The 22,295-nt window shown below is 38.8% G+C and overlaps 1 protein-coding gene across 1 annotated transcript; it reads left to right on the plus strand.

The window, feature by feature from the left end:
• The first annotated feature begins 472 nt into the window (after positions 1-472).
• Positions 473-13,955, plus strand: OSGIN2 (oxidative stress induced growth inhibitor family member 2). The gene is made up of 6 exons (XM_062502827.1): positions 473-571; positions 3,423-3,577; positions 8,250-8,386; positions 10,056-10,247; positions 10,852-10,943; positions 12,908-13,955. The coding sequence occupies exons 1-6, from the start codon at positions 528-530 to the stop codon at positions 13,953-13,955; spliced, it is 1,668 nt and encodes a 555-aa protein (XP_062358811.1). The 5' UTR covers positions 473-527.
• The last annotated feature ends 8,340 nt before the right edge of the window (positions 13,956-22,295 follow it).

Consider the following 22,295-nt stretch of genomic DNA (forward strand, 5'->3'; position numbering starts at 1 on the left):
GGGCCCCCTCAGGAGAGGCAGCCCGGTGTGAGCTCCCCTCAGGAATGGCAGCCCGGTGTGAGCTCCCCTCAGACCCCACAGCCCGGTGTGAGCCTCCTGAGGAGCGGCAGGCTCCTCACGGGCCGCGGAGCTGCCTCGCGCCGCCTCCCCACCCGCCCTGCGCCCGTGCCGGGTCGGGTCGGGTCGGGTCGGGTCGGGTCGGGTCGGGCCGGGCTCTCCGCCCGCCCCGGGGGAGGCGGCGGAGCCCGCATCCGCCTGCGGGAGCAGGGCCGCGGGGCCGCGGCAGCAGGAAGCGGCACTCTTCCCCGGCTCCCCTCCGCTTCTCTCCTCTCCTCCTCTCTGGTCGTCCCTCCTCTCCGCCGGTGTTAGCGGCGGCTCCTCCTCCCCGTGTGACCCGGTGCCGCATGTGAGCGAGGAGGAGGGACCGCGCGGCGCGGGCCGCACTGTGGCGGCGGCAGGAGGAGGAGCGGGAGCCGGCGTGCGGTGTCCCCCCGCAGCCTCATCGCTGGGCCCCGTCGGCGCTCCCCATGCCCGTGTGGTGCTGCCGCTGCTCCCTGGCCGGTCACTTCAGGTGAGGCGGCGGCGGGGGGCCTCGGGCGAGGGCGGTGCGGGCAGGACGGGGACACCGGCGTGGCCGCGGCCTCCGCGGGGCTGCGGCGGCGAAGCGCGGCGCTGCCCGACCCCGCTCGGCTCCGCCGAGGGAGGGATGGCGGCGGCGGCGGGGCTCGGGCGGGCGCGCCGTGACCTTGGCCAGCGCCGAGGCGCAGCCTGGCCGGGGGCAGCCCGAGCCCGCTGATGCTCGGTGTCGCTCCGGGGTTCGCAGCGCTGCACCGCCCGGGATGCCGGCCCCGAGGGGCACCGCTCCGCCCGCTTGCCTGAACGAAATCCAACCGTTTGGCAGTGATAAATTCTCTTCTCGAAGTGTCAGCTTGAGACCAAATTCAGATTCCTTTTATATAACGAGTTTTCTGTTAACCGCCCACCACAGTCCGTTTCTTTCTTCCTTTTTTTTCCCTGAAAGTACGCAATGTATTCTAGCATCTTTCGAAACGGCTACCTGGAAAAAAATGTCATTTATTTTAATAACCTGCACCAAATTACGAGTTGTTATCAAGCTATTATTATTATCTTTTTCAAATGGGAGAGAAACTGTTATGTGTATGTTGTGTTTCTTCTCTTAATGGGTTTTTTAAGAAAAACCATGGATGCACATGTCTGTACATCTTTAGAATCTGGATGATTGACAGAATGTCATTCCCCACGCGATTTGAGTGACCAGTATAAGATAAATTAGGCACTAATGTTGGAACTGACTCATCCTGTGCCCACTTGCATGTCTGCAGGACTAAAGCCGTAGGCAATTGTGCCAAGTCCCCACCACTGCAAAGCTGTCTACCGTGAGTTTTATCAAGATAAAAACTGCTCGCACTTGGTGGCTTTCAGTGTTGTTCAGAGGTTAGGAAGGTGTTGGCCCGTAACTTCAGATCCTACTGGGTTCCGGTATGATGTTCTTGCAACATGCTGCTGACAACAATCCTCCGTGTGCACTGCATTTTGTATGCCGTTGGTCCTGTGCAAAGAACAAGAAACTGCATATTGTGTGCAGATGTTCCTGTACAAAATCATCAGTTTGGTAGTTTGTAATACACTAAGCTGCACAGAAGCAACATTTTAAAAGATTCTTCTGTAGCCTACAGCATTGTGCACATAGCTCTCAAATGAAGTTTTGAAATGTTTCTTTTGGTTTTATGTTCCACCACAGTAAAGCACACATGCTCCCCTTAAGCCTGTCTTTGCAAAACATAAGGTACTGTTGCCTTAGTCAACTTTGAGTAAAGGCTCTAAAATAAAACAGTCTGCCTGCTCCTTTCTAAAAGCAGAGGTGAAAAAATCAGTATGATAATTAGATATCCCCTTTCTGACTCCTCGTCTTCATCTAACTCATGCTGTTTGGATGTTAAGTGTCTGCAAGAGCTAATGCACAGCTGTAATCAAACAATGAGCGAGTAATTTGTTGGGTTTTTTTGTTCTTGTACTGCAGGGAGTAGTGTTATCAAGTACTTTCCAAAATAAATGCAGCCTCAGAATAGCTCCCCACCCTTTCAAACAATACCTTCAGAGATATGTGTTGCAGAGTGTGCTACTGCTGTTGTTACTGCACAGATTTGTCTCCAGTTTACTTCAGACTTCCCCATAGACGAAAGGCTTTTAAAACAGAATCTTGGGTGCTGTGGGAGTTGAGGCAGTACGTAGTGCATGTGGTTTCTTGAAGGCCCTGGGAGTTGGATCATTACAGTTTTGATCCTCTGTAGAAAATAATTGCTGAAACACTAGAATAGCTTTAAGATATACAAAGTCTTCGGAAATAGGTAAGAGTACTTTTGTTTATTATTGATAATTAACCATCTTTATGAAGAGAAAAAGTTTTAGAATTTTTTCTAAAAATATCCCCCTGTTGATAGGGATATTTTAAATTAAAAATTGGTTGTCCTTACTTTACAAAAACTTGACAAAAACTGCAGTAACAGACTATTTTTAATTTTACTCTGTCTTTCTAGCTAGACTCATAGTTTCTGTGCTTCTTCAATGACCTGCAAAGGTTTCAGAAAGGACTCTTAAATAATTAAACAGAAAACATTATAAGACAAGTCTTTGTATTGTAGAAGCACATCTAGATGGTGAAGAGTTACAAGAGAAACTTAAGTGTATTTTTCAGAGAAAGAACTGAGAAATCTCGGAAAATGGCTAGCGGTAAAGGCAGTCTACTGTGCAGGAGATGACCTGACTACATGGCAATTCCTTCTGTAAAAACTTCACAGTGGGAGGATGGGTTATGTCTAGGGCTTAAAGGGATCACTTCACAAGAATCCATCCTCATACCACTGCCAACTTTGACCAAACCCACTTCCCTCTGAAAGGAAATTTGTTGAGGTGAAGTCCTGTGTGCTGCTCAGCCATTAGGAAGGGATATGAATGCTGCTGTTGTACCTTAGCTGCTCCTTCAGGATTTGTCTGGCCTTAATGTTGTTAATTGGCTAGGCAGTGTGTATCTCCTCACTTGATAAGGATAATGAGGAATGAGTTCTACTGTGTGTGGGATCAAAATAATGCTTGTGGTTATACTTTGGCTTTGTATAAACTGAGATTAGAAAGCTGCACTTCTGCAGATCCATCTGTACCTTTTTGTTATCCTTCTTTAGACTTGCTAGGAAAAAGTGGACTTTTAAAAATCTTCTGTTAGAAAAGCTGTGCTGAAGAGTAAAATTGTGTAGATTGGATAAAATATATCTGTTTTGGTCTCGATTTTGCCAGTTTTGTAGCTCTTAAAGTAAAACTTCAAAAGTGACTGTTTTTGAAGAGACTGTTCTGACAACAGTTCACTGTTTCATTTTAGTTTTCTCCCATCTGTCCTTCTTAATTAGAACTTACAACAGCACTGAAACCGAAGGACAGCTTTTGAATTCCTTTGTTCAGTACTTTGGTGAGAGCCTTGGGAGGAAGATTAAAAAAATGCCTTTAATTGAAGAAACTGTTCTGCCTGGGGACTCCCTTCTTACTCTGCCTGTAGTAATAATAGGTGAGTTTTTTCACTCTTTTCAAGATTCACTGTCACTGCCATTGTCTTTATAGACCTGCTGCATAAAATTATTTATCATTAAATAACTAATGCTTAGGACCCTTACAGTGAAGATGTTTATTAGAGTAATACAGTTGTTACACTTAACAACAGTAGTATTATATTATATTAAGGGACTTGTTGGAGTATATTTGAATTCAAATTGTGCTTTGAAAAAATGAGCTGTGATATTTGGCTGCAGATATGGGAGTATTAACAGAAGAACTGTATTGATTCTAGTGTTGATAACATAGGGTATGATTAATGTGATATGTCTATTTCTGCATGCATGGAGGTTATCAATGGTACACCAATAGAAATCTGTGGGGTCATGTGGGAGAGTGAAAAGCATAATGTAAAGTGTGTACTCTATGTTGGTTAGGTGCTAATTTCTCATTAATTGCCTTTTTCTCTGTTGCATCCATCACTAATGTCTAAATATTCCCCTGTCTTTTCCAAAATGAATCCAACTCAATTCAGCTAGTTTGAAACAATAAAGTGTAGTCTTGACTGAACACTTAAAGGCTTGCACTTGTAAAATGTCAGGATAACAGAGGAAGGAGGCTCCACAGGTACACAACTTAATTGAGAATACCAGCCTGTGTATTGGACCAAGATTTTTCAACAACAGCTGGTCACTATCTCATTATTGCCATGACTTCATGAGGGGATAAAGAAAAGATTTGAAGTAAGGAAGGTTTTCAATAATCTAGTCCAAAGCTGCTGGGACTAGATCAAGTACCTACCTGCAGACAAGCAGAGATTTTGGAAATTGATGTTGCAATATAATTGTGTTCACAGTGTCTCCACAACTTTGGTGTTTGTACAGTGCCTGTTCTCAAAGCTCTCTTTATGATAGTTTAAAATAGTGCTCATGTAGCAGATTTATGTGTATGTGACAGACGTGAATCACTTGATGAGTTCTGCATAACAGTTCAAGAGAACAGTGTCCTGGCATTTTGTCAGCCTCAGTATAGGTTTGCCATATGGTTTCTGACTCAGTTTCCACTCTTTAGTTTTGCAAATACCTGTGCTCAATACTTACTTTGTGTAGAGCACCTTTCTGGGTGCTGACACCAAACACAGCTGCCTTAACCATTTCTCCATCATCCAAATGCTTCTTCACATTTATATTTGAGACACCTTGCAATTTGATCTTCTCCATTGACAGCCTGTTACCACTGAAGAGCCTTTGAAGGGATCTAAAATGATTTCATAATGTGGTAGAGGAGTATGAAAATAGTTGTCATCCCTCTGCCTCCCCAGTATATAAACAGATTCTCTACTTTGATAACTTCTGTGCAGTACCTGTGTTAGGAAGAAACAGGTACATTCCATCAGGGTTGAACAATTTCATGCTGAAGCTCTTGAGTTTAGAGTGTGTTCTGTGCTAAATATTTTCATCTTCTGCACTAGTTTTGATCATTACTATGTAGAACGTTGTCACTTATCCAAATAACAAGGCTATTATGATACTTGAAATTGAATATTTGCTTTAAATCCAGACACATAATTATTGTGCTATATTTTTCTGTTGATCAAGAGAAAATTTTGCTGATATTCAAACAGATTTCAAACTGCTTCTTAAATTAACAGGGCCATGGGGGTTTTGATTATATTGATTGTACAACTAAAGTTTGTGTAATAGTATTATCTCCTAATTGCAATCAGAGGTCTTATTGGAGGCACTGTGTGTAAATAAAGAACAAACCCCTTGGGTATTAATTTTTCATTTCAAAAAGATTTTTTTTTTCCCAATAATATTTTGAGAAAATCAAAGCAAGTCTGATTGCAGACCTTGCTGCTGAGCCTTCATCCCATGTATTCTTGACAGCATATCCTCAAGGGATTTCCTTTCCCTTGGATTCAGTCTGCTTAAAGAATAGGAACAGGGTTTGGATCAGCTCACTGGATGGTTCCAGAAAAGTTCAGGGAGCTCAGTGACAATAATTCACCTTAACATCACAGAATCACAGAATGACTAGGTTGGAAGAGACCTCCAAGATCATCAAGTCCAACCCATGCCATAACACCTCAACTAAACCATGGCACTAAGTGCCACATCCAGTCTTTTTTTAAATACATCCAGGGATGGTGACTCTACCACCTCCCTGGGCAGACCATTCCAGTACTTGATCACTTTCTGTAAAAAGCTTTTTCCTAATATCCAACCTATATTTCTCTTGGTGCAGCTTAAGACTTTGTCCTCTCATTCTGTCAGTTGCTGCCTGGTGAGACACCAATCCCCACCTGGCCACAAACACCTTTCAGGAAGTTGTAGAGTGATAAGGTCTCCTCTGAGTCTCCTTATTTCCAGGCAACTCCAGCTCCCTCAGCCACTCCTCACAGGACCTGTATTCCAAGCCTCTCACCAGCCTTGTTGATCTTCTCTGCATGAATTAAGCATCTCAACATCCTTCCTAAACTGAGGGGCCCAGAACTGGACACAGCACTCAAGGTGCAGCCTCACCAGTGCTGAGTACAGGGGAAGAATGACCTCCCTGCTCCTGCTGGCCACATTATTCCTGATACAGGCCAGGACTTCACCTCAGCAAATTTCCATTCAGAGAGAAGTGAGACTGGTTAAAATTGGCAATGGTGTGCGGATGGATCCTTTTGAAGTAATCCTTTTAAATGCTAGACATAACCCATCCATCCCATCCTCAGTAATCTCCTTGGCCCTTGCCAGTCTTTGTTTGGACAACATTTGTTACCCATTTAGTTCTTTTAGCCTTATCCAGTAGGAATGATTTTTATCATGGCATCCTTGGCTATGGGACACATTTTCCTCTTTCCATTGTGGACGAGCTTTGTTTATAACCCAGCAGGAAGGAAAGCTAGCTGTGCAACTGGTAAAAGATAAAAAATTCTTTACAATTCAAGTTATAATTGAATTCAAGTTACAATTCTAAAAACAGTTAAAAATTTACTCAGCCATGGAAATTCATGTGAACTACTGGTATGATTAAAGTGTTTTCATAATTTCATTTTATTTTGTTATGGATAGTTTCTCTGTATTGCTACAGTTCTCTTGCACATCTGTCTCATGGCAAATGGGTGACAGGAGGGGCTTGCATATTCTTTAAGCTTTAAATTCCTGGACTGAAGCATATCCAGCTATCTTATGTTGGTCTGTTTGTGGGAGGGCAGAACAGTGTGAGAGTAAGGAAGAACTTTTTCACTGTCTTTAGATTCTTAAAATTATTTTCTTGTAACCTATGGCTGTGACCCTCTATGTGCACAGCACTGTAATAAAGTATGGGATATTCTGCCACTGGGGACCAGGTGAGTTTAGCCTGGTGAAAGAGGAAAAAGAGATCCAATATATGAAGAGACTGGGAATGAGCAGGGCCTCAGTGAAGTAATGGGGGATTTAGGACTGAGGAATCAGGAAAAGGGAGAAGAGACAGGCATTGGAGAAGTGGGATTCTTAACAGGTTATGAAAATAGTGTTTACAAAGGTGATGGGGAAAAGTAAATGACCTTTGAACTCTTGACTTCAAGGGGTGAAGTGATTAGAAGTAAGAGCAAACATCCAACAATGCCTGATATAATAAAGTATGAATAAATTAGTAACTTAAATCCAGAATTTGCATCATGTGTGCTAAACACTAGGTGGGCAAACAAAGATAAAATACTGACAAGTGGCTCATTAGGAGAACACCATGCTTTTCATTTAGTTAATGGGTAAGAGGAACTATAGAAATAAAAATACATAGCCACATATTTAAATTCTGTATCATAGCATATATTTTTCTGATTTAGCTTTCCATAACTTTTGATGTCTGACTTTGCAACATGAATGTTACCTCTCTATTTGCATATGATAAACATGGTCCCCTACTTTGTTTAATACTAGTCAAATAAATAGAAATGTTTACCTTATGGTAATGTTTTGGTCCCATCTATCCCATACCTTTAATAACATTGTAAAAATAAGTGTCTATTCAAATTGCAGCAAGACACATATACACACTGAAAATGCTACAAAGCTGTTAAAAGTGTTTGACTTGATACTATTCCTGAACAATGAATGTGGTCTTACATGAGTTTCTTGTGCTTTACCACTTACTTACAGGAGGTCTGTGTTCACTTAGCTTTTATGTTGTTATTTTGCTGTGTCTGTAACTTCTCATTTGACTTTCAGTCTTAAGCTTTCTGCTTGTCTCTTTCTTCCTTTTATTTTATGGACAGACCTGAAGAGCATGTAATTCAGATTGTCTTTCTGTTTTGTGTTGTACAGTGCCTATGGGAATGCAGAGTTGTTAAATGGCAATAGTATTCAGCTATCACTGTGCCTGACAGGCAGACCATTATCTGTCAGGCCATTATCACAGAAGAATAGTGAATTTGACATACTAAATTAGGGAACTTCTTTATATGCATTTTGCTTCCTGATGTAAAAGTCACACGTTTTTCTTTAACTGAAAAAAAAAAAAAAAGTTTGCTCTGTTTGTTTGAAGGATGGACCTATAAAAAGTTCTGTTTTACTGCAGAGTTTATAAACTGCTTTGAATCAGGACAGTCTGGCATTATATTACTTCAGTATTATTTTGTTGCTGTATATTTAGTGATTAACAAACTGTAGATTATAAACATTTCTACTAAAGCAGTACATTTTTTTCTTTAATAGGAAATGGACCTTCAGGAATTTGCCTTTCTTACCTGCTCTCTGGATACAGGCCATATTTGTCTCCTGAAGCTATACACCCAAACACCATCCTACATACAAAATTAGAAGAAGCTCGACATCTCTCCATTGTTGATCAAGTAAGCTTTGGTTGCCATCTTGGCTAGCTCTTCTCCTACTGCAAGCATTAGTTCATTAATAAGTTATCTTGTTATTCTGTTACTTTAAATAGAACCAGCTCATGATAGTTAGATCCAAACCTGGGCTGTGTAGTGTTGTTTGTGGTTCTTGAAGGTTTTGTTTGTGGTATTTTTTGGTTTTACAGTCTGCTCTTGTTGTACTCTTACTACTTGCCAGGAGTGTCTAAAGCATGACTTGTTCAATGGCTGATGCAGGAATTCTAATTATCATGTCCTGGGATGCTTGGGCACTATCAGGAAGGAACACATACTACTAACATACATAAAGTACCTGTAGTTCAAGTTAAAATATTCCTAAATGCTACAGTTCTTACTAATATTTCATTTTTAGTTATATTGGAGGACATATACCCTCTCTATGAACACAATCCATTTTTATTTTTGGAACAGTATGCATCCTTCAGTGTTTGTGTTGTATTGACAGTTGCTCTTGTGCTGTAGTTGTTACCCTTGTATACATCCAAATTTTCTGTCTGATTGATTAGTTAAATCCTCTCCAGCATTTTTCTTTCCACTTTTCCCTTGGTTTTCCTTGTTAAAACTGTTTTCCACTCATCTCACTGTACTCCTGATGGATTACTGAGATTGCTATCACTGTACTGCCTTTGTGACTAATTTATTTGAAATACAAACATGGATTTATGTTTGTAGGGGGTTAGTAGAAGTTTGTTTGGCTTTGCATTTTGGAGGGTGTTTTTGTTTCAGTGCTGTGCTATTTGCATGTAATGTTTACCCTAGGTGTCAAGGTCTTTTTCTTTTGCAGGAAAGTTACTTAAGTTTTGGCTACAGGCGTTTCATGTAACTTCATCCTCTCCTGACACCCTGATATTTTGCCTTATTAGGAAGTTAATCTGTACTGACTTTGTCAGCAAAAATTTGTCGTATGTCCAGTTCTTTCTTCAAATCTCTATTTTCTCTTCAAATATTTGCTATTGCATCATTTTTGAAATTATTGCAATTTTTAGAATGACTGGTTAATAGATGCTGAAATGTGAACCTTACAAAGTTTTATAAATTTTTCTCAACATTAACTGCTGTGTAAAATAATCCTATTTTTACTTTTTAAAAATAATGCTTATATTATCTTCATTATTTTAAGATATAGTTACTGTCGGAATTAGCTAAGAGGTATCAAAAGAGCCTTTTCTACTTGATGTTTAAAGCTTAATGTTTTTAGATTCCAATTTTGCTTTATCAAAATGGGGCTCCTAGAAATATTAGCAGTTCTTTGTTAAAAAGCAGTCTGTTCTTTTATATATAAATATAAAATAGATAGTCTGTAAATATAGATGTTACTAAGTTGCTCTGATCTCTATTTGTCCACATACCTCTTGTTCTACAATGCATATCAAATACTGAATTGCCCAGAATTACTGTTATTAACATGTAATTTTTAAATGAGTGAGATGTATTATTCAGAGTTACAAAGAACTGAATCATAGCAGTTATTTCTGAAAAGTGTTCTGATTGAATCTCTACATTAAATACCTTTACCTAAAACACAACTTGAATTTATTGTGTTTTCTTTTGCAATTCAACTTCTGTTGAATTCAACATCAGAATAGCATGATGAACATTAACAGTTAAAAACTTGTCATCCATCCTTCAGGATCTGGAGTACCTGTCAGAAGGTCTTGAAGGACGCTCCTCAAACCCAGTTGCAGTGCTCTTTGATACATTGCTTCATCCTGATGCTGACTTTGGCTATGACTACCCACCTGTTCTGCACTGGAAGTTAGAACAACATAATTATATTCCCCACATAGTGCTTGGAAAAGGACCACCTGGCGGGGCTTGGCACGTGAGTAAAAATTTCATCTTGCTCCTAGAGTAACTTGATAACTCTGTGTTTTCTTACTGCCTTACTCTATGGCTGTTTCAGATGGTAGTGCCTGGTGCAGTTTTAACTGCTCATTAAGAAGCCCAAGTAAGTGGGGGATTTGAGAAAGTAAGGAAGAAGCTGCTCTTTACTTGGGTGTTTGTGACCATGAGTGCTGTCTTATATTACCAGGTTTTTTGTTAGTTTACTTTTAATGAATTATAATGAAGAATATTTTTTAAAACTCTTTTTCTTGTCTGCGTTGTTTCCAGGTGCTTTTATACAAAATCTTAAGTCTTGGTGTCTTTATATGATGCTGCTTTCACATGTTTTTCTTCCTCTTTAGTATTTTAAATAACTTGATTTTAATTTCCCTTTCATGTGCTCTCTCTTCACCTTCTTTATTAGCTTATGTGATTGCCTATTATCTAAGTGTAATACAGAAATAGTTCTTCATGTAATGTCCTGGTTTTATGTTATATTCTGGTATTTTGTTGCTCTAAAAGAGTACAATGAGAAGAGCTTCACTGGTTTTTACATTAATTTGAAATGTATCTGATGATGCATCTTCATGTTTTCTCCATAGTCCATGGAGGGCTCTATGCTAACCATCAGTTTTGGAGACTGGATGGAATTGCCTGGCCTCAGCTTTAAGGAGTGGGCAGCTAGCAAACGCAGGTAAAGATACTGCAGAATCTATTTGGGAATCCTAGTGGCTATAAAAATCCAGATAACTGGAAATTATTAAAACTTTACTGTTCACAGGAGGCCTTCTTGTTTAGTTTATTAAATTGCCTGATGGCACTGGAAATTCTTCTGCTGTGTGTACTCTGATGAAAAAAAACTGGACAATGGTCAGGCAGAACAATTACTTGTGAGTACACTGAAGGCAAACATACAGGCAGCAGTGTGTTCCAGCAGAATTTTAGAAAGAGGCATTTACTGAAAGCAGTTCTGATCAGAGGTGAGGGAAGATGAAGGAAGGAAATTCAAATCCACTGAAGGACGGATTGCAAGTTCCTCTTTTAACACCGATGCAGCTGAAGTTGCTATGCACACCAGCTTTCTTGCAATTCAGGAAGTTGTATATTTCAGCATTTGGTTTTACAGGCTAAACTGCAGCATCTGAAATCTATGAATTTTAATTTTAAGAGAATAATTCAGTATTTCAATGTTAATTTGTAGCAATAAGTTTCTTTAAAAAACTTGAGAAGAAAAGTTACTCTTGTGCAAACTCACTGGTTTTACTTCAGTTCATAAAGATCTGTGTCAGCAGAAGAACATAGTAACACTCTACATGAGCATTTTCTAAAATTTTAATTTATTTGACTTTGTTCTAGTAAAATTAAAGGAAGTTTGGTTTGTACCATATATGGGAAAAGAAGAAGTAGAGTGACTTGAGCATATATCTTTAAGGGCAGACTGTTACTCATTTCAGGACAGCCCTTGAAGTGAGGAAACTGTAGCTTTGTTTCTTAATCCTTTTCTTAATCACAGCAATCTTGCCTCCTTATTAACTGAAATCCCCTAAGCTGCTTATTGTCTGAAACTATGTATTATAGTTTTTAACAATGCTAAAACTAGAAATGCTGACCTGTTATTCTACAATTAAACAAGCTTATTTAAAATGATTGATGATAATGTAAAATTCTAGTTACGTAGAACAGTTTCCTAAGTTTCCTTGCAAGAGGTGTAACAATGTCACATTATTCTCTTCCAATAAATAGCTCATGAGGATTTTCAAAGTAGTAACCTGAGGATTTAAAAAAAACATGTGCTATTATCTTGTTAGTCTAAGAAAATGATTAGCCTGATTACTTGTAAATATTATTTTAAGCGTAATTTAGTGGCAATCCTGATGTTCACTACAGTTTGTTTTGCCTTCTTCCTAGAGCTTACTTCCAAAGAAGCAGCAAAATTCATGCAACTGTTCCAAATAATTACACTATCAGCTATTTTTCTTATAAATGAGACTGCAGTAATCACGAGAAAAGCACAGATGTAATAGCGGGGTTGCAGTGCAAAAATGTTTTTTATGGAACACTTGAACCTCACAATCCTGTTTACATTGTTGCATTAGCACTCTGTGTCATGTTTGCTTTGCTCATTCATGTGATATGGAAATACTTCATTTGATACTTCGTGAACTTAACTGTACCCAAGGGAGAGGTCTTTTGTAAACTATAATGAATACTTGGTTCCAGTAGCGTATTGAACCTAGAGGTTCAAAATTAGCACTTAACTATGACATTTAATTAATTAATCACAAGTAAATGTATTCTCATTGGGTACAAGTTTAGCCAAGACTGTATTGTTGATAGTTGTGATCTTAAACTTTGTAAAAACTTCCATACAGAGCTGCTGTGATAGTCCAGAGCTTTGTTACACCTAATTTGTTAATCAACATAGCAATTTACATTGTATAAAGACTTAAACTATATTTTAAAAGTTAGCTGGTCTTGTATATCAGGAAACAAGAGAACAAATAAATTAAATGCCTTTAAAGATACTGTACTCAGTGTCATTTACACTGAGCAGATTCAGTCCTCATAAATTCTACCTGTCATGTGGTATGTCATATCTGATATTCAGATTACCAATAAGGTCTATTTATTAACTGGAACCATTCAATTTTCTTTCAGAAATATAAAGAGTGATCGAGTAATGCCAGAGGAAATAGCTTGTTATTATAAACACTATGTCAAAGTCATGGGTCTCCAAAAGAATTTCAGAGACAATGTTTACATAACATCAGTGTCCAGGCTTTACCGAGAAAAGGATGATGAAGGCAGAAGTCACCAAAATGAAGATATTTCAACACTGCATTTGGAAATGGAAGATGGACAGAAATCACTTACTAAGAGAAACTGGGAAGTTAGAGGCTATCAGCGAGCAACAGATGGTTCTCATGTGCCCTTCTGCCTTTTTGCTGAGAATGTGGCTCTTGCAACTGGAACCTTTGATTCTCCTGGCCGACTGCAAGTTGAGGGAGAAGACTTTCCTTTTGTCCTCCATTCCATGTCTGACTTCGGAGCTGCAATCAGCAAAGGAAAGTTACGTGGGAAGGCAGACCCTGTGTTGATTGTGGGTGCTGGACTAACAGCAGCTGATGCAGTGCTATGTGCCTATAATAACAACATCCCAGTAGTCCATGTGTTTCGTAGAAGAGTTACCGATACAAGCCTAATTTTCAAGCAGTTACCTAAAAAGCTTTACCCTGAATACCATAAGGTCTATCACATGATGTGTACTCAGTCTCATACCGTGGACTCTAATCAACATTCTGCTTACACTAGTTTCCCTGAACACAATGTACTTTCCTTCAAGCCTGAAATGAAATGTGTTCTTCAGAGTGCCTCTGGACTGAAGAAAATCTTGAAGTTTTCTGTAGCCTTAGTTCTGATAGGTTCTCACCCAAATCTTTTCTTTTTAAAGGACCAAGGACATAGCATAGGTCATCACTCTAATCAGCCCATCACATGCAAGGGGAATCCTATAGAGATTGATCCATACACTTATGAATGCACTAAAGAAGCCAACCTTTTTGCTTTAGGGCCTCTGGTGGGAGACAACTTTGTACGGTTTTTAAAAGGAGGTGCACTGGGCATTGCACGATGCTTGGCAATAAGACAAAAGAAGAAACATGAATTGATTGAAAGTGGGGATGGAGGAGGTGATGGGGTACCATAAATGAGACATTAGAAACTCTCACATCTGGGATTTCAGATATAGTCTTAACAGAAAACTCACTGGCAGCAAAAGTTGATAGCAGTCACATTTCTGTTGTATACAAGTAACCTGTGCTTGTATTGCTTGGTAAAGGATGCTGATATTACAATACTTCACTCTTTAAAAATACAAATATTTCAACTGATCTCAACTGGAATTGCTTCCAGATAAACAGAAAATGAGACTAACTTATCTTAGCCTGCCTGTCTGTCATCTCTTGCTCAACTACAAGAGCAAACTTTGTCTGTGAAAGGCAATGCCTGCCAGAGTGGCTTTACATTTAAGTGTCAAATGTGACAAAAATACTCTTACCATGAAATTTAAATAACTTCTAAAAGCAGAAAGCTGGTTCAGTACAAAGTGATTCTGTGTCTCAAGCAAATTTGGAGCCTTCTGCTTGAAACAAGGGTTTTATTTATTTTCCATAGTAATACTTGGAATGACCACTTAGTAAGATGGTTTCTACTATAAGAAGGACTTCTGTAAGCAAGAAGTAATCCTCAGCAGTTTTAAATCATCCTGGTAACTGGAATAAAAGAATGAGCATTCCAATTTAATCTTTAACAATTTTACCCAATCCATTAATGTTTCTTCATACTATGCCTAGAGTTGGGTGAGTGCACAAAGACTAACATGAGATGTTTCCCTACAGTGATATGTACATTTCTGAGAATACATATTAACATAAACAATAAAGTACTGATGTAAGTGCTCTTATTACAGTGTCAATATCATGAATATGTAGTATACTACTGAAAAATAAGGTACATGAGAGAATTAAGGGGTTTTTGCTTCAAAGCTCAGGAAGACTGAATGGGATCACTTGGCTGATGAAGGTGGAGTGGGTAATAGATATTCTCATCTCCCATTTGACCAAAAATTGGTTCTTTTTTTGTCCTAGAGCAGCACATGATAATAAAATATTTTAGCCTGCAGTTTTTGAAACTTAAGGAAGGCTTATATCTTACAGCCAGCTAAAAAATAAACCGATCTCAAAACAAACATGCAGTAGTACCTTTAAATCTTAAAGCTTCTAATGAAAGACAAAGACTTGTACCTACCTCTGAATCCAAGTTTCATCTTTCTGCTCCCAAATGTAAGACCTAGATTTCTTTGCTGGGTTTTACAGTAGTCAGTTTACCTAAACACAGTTGTAGGTTATTTACTATAGTGAGGTTAAGTTAGGAAAGTGAACTCCCAGAACTTTCAATAGACAAAAATGTTTTTTTTACCAAATGTTTTAATTCAGGTCCAATGTAATGGACCAACGTAATGGAAAATATGTTCTTTTTCTGTTTGTTTTTTTTTTTTTTTTTTTTGTGTTAAAGAATGCTGTGTTAGTTTCAAGTATTCTGTTTGCATGATTAAAAATCTCCATATTAGAACTTCAACAGTTTTTAAAAAGTTAAGCTTTGTGACTAATTGCTGGTTTCCCAGCTGTCTTAACTTTTGTAAGTGGCAGATAGGTATAGTCAATAAATGCCTGTTTTCTGTGCCTACTGAATTACATGGGTCTGTGGCTACTGCAGATCTTTATGCATCTGAGTAAGTTACTCAGACTTTGGACATAGAACTTGCAAAGGTAAAGGATGCAAGGATTAAAATTATTATTTTCAGTGGAAGTCAAAAATATTTTATGAAATTATACTACTACTACTACTACTACTACTACTACTAAATTTTAGTCTAGAGCCACTTAACAGCATAAACACAAACAAAGGAGCATTTCTATCAATTTCTGCATTGCCCACATGGTTGGCTTTAGCCATGCATTGTCAATACTAGTTAAGGTAATTTTTTATACTGACATTGAGCTGCTTTTAATTCCACTAAAATCTAGGCTTGTTTTGTTCATATTTTAATTGAGATTCTACAATTTGCCTTCTCTGGCAGAAACTGTGTGTATATAAACTAATTCTAAACCTGTCATACCTAAGAATTTTAACTTTTATAAGTGCTAAACACTTGACTATAGAATTGTATTGCAGTTAAGTTATTGGGAATACATCTGCACTGTGATTAAATTCCTGCAGTTTTGTATCAATATAAGTGTCCAAGTACAACATATGGCACGTTACTGCTTTTTCACAAGGAGACATTTGTCACAGGAGACATTCAAAATGCCAGCAAAAAAAAAAAAATTACTTGCAGTTATTTTTGCAAAACAGGAAAAAAAACCTTCAGGCCCTTTTCTAGCCTCAGCTGCTGCAGCTACTCAGAGCTCTGTGTGTTGTAGTGACAATTTTGTAGCAGAGATCTTTGATCTATTATTACACAAGTATCTTTCATGCAATCTTACAGCACCTTGAGGTTTAGCTGCTTTCTTTTTCATCAATCTTGCCAATTTTTGAGATAAATGTTGCATGTGAGACCCCCTAGCTGTGCAGAGAAATCTCTGTAGTCATGTTTATTAAGCCTATATAAAAATATTTTTTTCAACCAAAGCTTTGCTAAATGATCATCTTCTGTCTTCTAAGAATTACTAGATTTAAAGTTGTAGCTAGACTTCATAATTTTCATATTTCTGATTTTGAGAGAAATTTGTTTCTCTCCTGTTTAGTATTTTGAGGGACTAGGTGATAGAAAAGTTGGGGCTTTGCCTTAAGGTAGCTTTACCTACAACATTGCATTTATAGTGAATTAGATGTTGGCACTAAATAGTTGTCTTTTGGGGAAACACCTGGTTTCTCAGATAAAAAACCACCAAGCATATGAATTTCCTGTGTAATATAATAATTTGCGGAAGGGAGACTCTTTCTTTTAGCTCTTCTTTCACTGAAAGGATAAACTTTTAAACATTGCAAATTTTAAAAGGATATTTAGTACTTAAGATTTATCAGGAAAATGCAGACAGGAAGAGCATAATTTTTAGCTGAAGTAAGTTAATTTGGATTTATGGAATTTGTAAAGCTATATTAACCCATATTGTGTATTTTTTAATAGGCTAGTGAAAAAACAGCTTTTACATTTGGCTTTAGCTCTTAATGCTGTGAATGTGTCTCCTAGTTTAATTATTGCTAAGAGTATTTCAAGTAGTATCCAGATTCTGAACTGGGAGTAAGATTTCTCCTAGATTTTCCTAACAATCTGCCTCTTTCCAGTGCCTCTTCTGACTGAATTGTGCTTAAAACTTTTTCCACAAAGCAGCAAGCCTAAGTTTCACGCAAGTGAGTAACCACAGGAATCTTTTCTGCAAGGAATCCAGAGAGTGGTGACACAACCACTGGATTCTTCTCTCCCTTAGCAAAGTGCTGTCTTGGACTAGAAGCCTGGGCTTGTCAATGACTGCATGAAAAGAGTATGGCTCCCAGAAACAGTGGTTATAAACTGAGAAAGGGATATCAAAGTGTATCCCACAGCTGCAGGTCCCTAGTCCTCAGCACTTAGGGAATTGGTGGGGTACTCTTGTATTTTACTTTTGGCCCAGTGGATGTAGGCAACTTCTTTTTAATAATTTCATAGAGTGATGTTTGCGTAATGAAAAATACTAATTTTGTTAGGAGGCGGCTGTAGCTTCTTTCACAGCTCAAGAACTGGAAAGAAGGCTAGAGCCAGAAATCCAGAGTATTTACTCAGAGCTGGAGGAAGTCAAACTAAAACATCAACTTTGAGACAGGCCTGATCTGCATACCCAGTTGAAAGAAAAGGCCATTTTTAGGCCAAATGCTCTTAAAAGAGAATGAAAGAGAGTAAAATCTGCAAACTTGTAGTGAGCCCTTGCTGCTGACAAGTGATGACCAGTGAGGGATGATGGGAGGAAAGCTGTGAAGAACGTGTGCAGTATGAAGTGCAGACATACAGGTGCTGAAGTGCCTCTGCAGAGCAGCCATAGGCTGGGGGTGTCCCATCCTCCTGGGCTGAGATGTGGGTCTGTGACCAGAGCTCTGCACGGGAGCTGTTCATCCAACACCCTGGTGGGTATTTCTAACTGGCCATTAACTCAAGCACACAGAATGCATCACGTATGAGAAATTGTCTTTGCTGACTAAGCTGTAGGACCAGATCTGCAACATGGTGTGCCAAGAGATAAGGCTTTGTTACTCTGCTACCATATTTTCTACCTCTGAAAAGCAAGCAGGATCTGGTCTGTACAGTGCTCCCAGACATTTCTAAACAGGAAGAGGTAGCACACATATGCCTTAAAGGCAGCTGATTTTATTGTTGTCCATATAGTCATAATTTAGTTTTGAGTAATTTAGGGAACCAAAAATGCCAAAAGGTTTATACTGTTACACCTTAATTTAGATAGTGCATTAGAACTTTACAATAACAATGTTCTGTTATAGTTTTTGGATTCTTATTTTAGGGTGAGAGCAAGATGGGAACATTCAATGGATGTTAAGAGCTTTTTGTACAAATATTTCCCCCATTTCCCCTTGCCCATCCTGAAAGAAAACTTTTGTTTTGTTTGAAATAACTATAGCAGTTGATTTTACTTAGCAGAAAGAATGAAAACTAAAGCATCTTTGACAGAAAAAAAAATGCTTTGGTGACATTAGGGGTACAAAACTGAAATAAGGAATTATAAACAGCTCTTTTTCTGAAACAGAGCATATTTTTGGGAATATGGTACACTGGGAGTTTCAGTGTAATTTATTTTTAAAGCTGTATGGCCAAGGATGAATTTGGTGTAAGGAACAAGGATTATGGGCAAGGGGAAAAGACTTTCCAGTGCAATTTCATAGCTATAGTGAATCTAAGTGCTGTTATAAAGATGGTTTTGTCTTTGTAGACACTAGAACATTTCAGCTCAAGTACACCTTGATCTTGAGTTTATATTATACCTGTCTGCATGTTAGGTCATTTTCTGACAGTTTTGTACTTTCATAAAGTTGAAATCATAATTGCAAAAATCTCAATCATAAACCAACTTTTAAAACCTAGATGTAATCAGTAGTCATCAAAACCAGGAAACAACTTGTTCTGGAGATTAAGAAACTCTAATTTGTACCTTTCTCCTCTGTCTTTTTATTCTGAGATCACTGGCAATGTGTAAGTACCAGCCTACAACTGTATGTCCCCCAGATGCCCTTCGTAGACTCAAAATACCAGCATAAAGAAAATTAAGAACTAGGTTTGCTATGTATTCACAAAATACTATAGAATCCTGGCATTTTTAGGTTGTTTTTTAACTAGATATACAAACACTTTTCATCAGTTTGGATGCTAGCACCAGCTATGTGAACAGCGAGCTATTGTTGAAGAACTGATTCTGCTACCTTACATCTCTGTGGCACCATTTACTGAGTCAGTACTCTGACCTTGCCCATTTCCTTGCCCATTGTTAGACCTGCTGTGTTGGTTGTATGCTGGAATTCCAGTTTGAAATTACATAAAGCACTGTATTCATCTACCTATCTGTTTGCTCACACACAATGCACCTGGACTTGGAGATACTGTGTAAATACCATTTCTTTGTGTGTGGCAGTGCCTGTTCTCATCTTTTGCTGGAGTATGCTTGCATCCTATTTTTTTTTTTAAGATGAGCAATGTAAACACAGAACATTTTCTGTAAGCAACTTGTGAGCAAAACCTATCTTTTAATTAGACAATAAATATTCCTGGGGTTTGCATGCTAGGCTTGTTTTATCTTAATGTGTGAAAACTGATTATAGACTGAAGGAAAAAAAATTAAAATAGTGTCACCTAGAAGTCATTTATTTCGATTTTGAGAAGTAGGGAACTCAAGGTCAATCTGTGGAAAAAAAAAGGCATTCAGAGAGCTGCAGTGTTGAGGATGAAGGTGGTGTTGTTTTGCATGGATCTGGTGCTGCAACCAATGACTGACCAGGATTCCAGTAGTAAAAGCTGCAGCAGAGCAGTAGGGGCAGAGCGCTCAAGCAAGTGGTAGAGAGTTGCTAGTCAGGGATATCTGATATTGTGTAGCATTTTTGTAACTATCTGACTGGAGTTGGAGATAGCAATCAAAGAGGAGAAGAGAAAGAAGGAATAATGGTAAGGAAGAGGGTTCATTTTTTGGCACATTTGGCTTGAATTCTAAAGAGGCACCAGAACAATCTGAACACAACTGGAATTTTAAAAATCAGGCAAAAGTCTGTGAATTTGTACCTCAAACATGATGTGGCCAAATGTGGCTGAGGATTGATTCAAGAAATGGAGAAGAGCAAGAGAGAGTGTAAAAGACTCCCTCCGGTTTAATGGGAGAGACAGGAAGAATATGGACTGAGAAATCATTTGTATAACATGGACTGGAGCAAGAGAGGCGAGTGGATTAGAGGTATGTGTACAGTAGAAGCTTCAGCTACTGTCTCAGTAAGGAATTAACATGGAATAGAGCCTATCACACATCAGGAATGAAGGCAAGGAAGGGGACTTGGCATTTCAGAGGAAGTTGATGGGGAGGTGGCTGGATGGAGGAACAAGCTGACTGCAAACACACTTTCCACACATAGGGACTGCTGCAGTGACAAAGAAGAGGCCAGCCCTGATGCAAAACTGCCACCATTCTGGGGGAAGATGGGGGAGTAAGGGTAGGAGAAAAAAGGACAGACTCACAGATGTGAATGGATATAAACAGAAATCACACTTCAACAGTGAGATTATCTTGGTAGTCTTCCCCCCCAAAAAAAACCAAAACCAAACGTGTGGCTTCCCCCTCTGACATAGAAAATGGTAAGTCAGCTGATATTTGTGTGAGTTAAACAGAAAATTAAACATGTTTTCATGCAGGTATACAGCACCTATGTATAGTTTTAGTAGTACCTGGAGTAATTCAATCTGCTTTAAACTGTTTTCATCAGCTAAGATGCTGAATGCAAGACTGTATGTTAAGAGCCTTGCTAATAAAAAGTATATTTAGTTTATATATTGTGTGCATCTCCTTCCTGTAAGCAGTGTGAATAAAGGTAATAAAAGCACCCCAAACAAACCCTCAAACTCTTACACACAAAAAAATACAAGACAAAAGATTTGAAGTTTCTGCTTAGATGTATTTTTAGGGTGAAGAGCATAACTTTGTCAAAAAGGTGGGTATACTTGCAGACTGTGAGTGTGGCAGATGAAAGAAACCTTAGCTATCTTCTCTGATCACTGAACTTCTTTTAACCTGAAGAAAATCAGCACCACACAAGCTCTCACAGAAACAGAATGATTGAAACCAGAGCACAAGCTGTACTGTGAAAATAGAGCACACAGCAAAATTTCTGAACAGCAGAATGCAAAGTTGATTGCCCTTGCTTGTGCTCACAGCTTTTGCTCTACCTATAAAAATGCCTCAACCCATGAACTTTCCATCTTTTCTGATTCTATGATTCTCCCATCCTGCTGGGGGAGAATGTGTGAGTGGCTGCATGGGGCTTAGCTGCCTAATGGGGTTAGCCCACAACAGTATGTTCTATACCATAAATGAAATACCAGGGGAAGTTAATGCACTAGCTCCAGGGATAAGGCAAACACTGATGTAATTTACTGGAAATTCAAATTTATGTATTAATGTCCTTTATCATTTACCTCAGAAACTTCAGTAACAGAAGGTCAAACCAGTAACCCAACAAGCATGTTTCTTCTCATGTCTAAAGGTGAAAATCATGCCAAAAATAACTTAAGATGGAAGACTTCAGAATAATGAATAGGACTTATTACATGAATTTGGTGTTCATCCCATGGTTAAGAAGGTCTAAGCTTTTTAATGCAAGCCTAACTTAATAATGAAATTGCAGAAGCTCAGGTGCACTAATATGCAGGGTTTTCATCAACTGGACAGCTGAAACTGGATTACAAACCAAACTATATCACCTACTAGGCACCCTCAAGTTGGAATCCTACAATATTCTGAGCTGAAAGGGACACACTCTTAAATACTGAATTAAAAAAAAAAAAAAAAGAAAACAAATGATCAAATCGGGTAAATTCAGCTGTCTGGTAAACTAGAGTTGAAGAGCCCTAAATCATAAAACATGAACAAAAGAGTGCTCTCAGCTATGCCATCAGGGTTGCTTGAGCCCCTAGTAGATCGCAGTCTGAGCAGCAAGGGACTTTTAGCCATTACTTTCTTGTAGAAGGCCCCTATACATTGTGTGTTTTGTCCTTTCACCTCAGAAACTCTCCAGCTGTTTTTCACAACTGTAAATACAGCCCTTCTGAAGAATCTTGTCCGTTGATATTCTGCTATCCGACCTATTTGCTTGAATTTACTAACACTTAAAAACATCAGCAGTCTACAAGAGCTCTGTTGGACCAGTAGGTCTTCAGCCAGAAAACCTGGAAATTCTCACAGTGACAGTAGAAAAACTCAACTGAGTGTGAACAGTCAGTACGTCTCCTCCAGAAAGAATTTCAACT

This window comes from Cinclus cinclus, chromosome 1, assembly GCF_963662255.1.
Source record: "Cinclus cinclus chromosome 1, bCinCin1.1, whole genome shotgun sequence".
Classification (NCBI taxonomy): Eukaryota; Metazoa; Chordata; class Aves; order Passeriformes; family Cinclidae; genus Cinclus; species Cinclus cinclus.

Coding starts and splice junctions, on each gene's coding strand:
- OSGIN2 (XM_062502827.1), top strand. CDS start 528: ATGCCCGTGTGGTGCTGCCGCTGCTCCCTGGCCGGTCACTTCAG. Junction 3,578..8,249: donor TCTGCCTGTAGTAATAATAG/GTGAGTTTTTTC, acceptor TTTCTTTAATAG/GAAATGGACCTTCAGGAATT. Junction 10,248..10,851: donor CACCTGGCGGGGCTTGGCAC/GTGAGTAAAAAT, acceptor TTTTCTCCATAG/TCCATGGAGGGCTCTATGCT.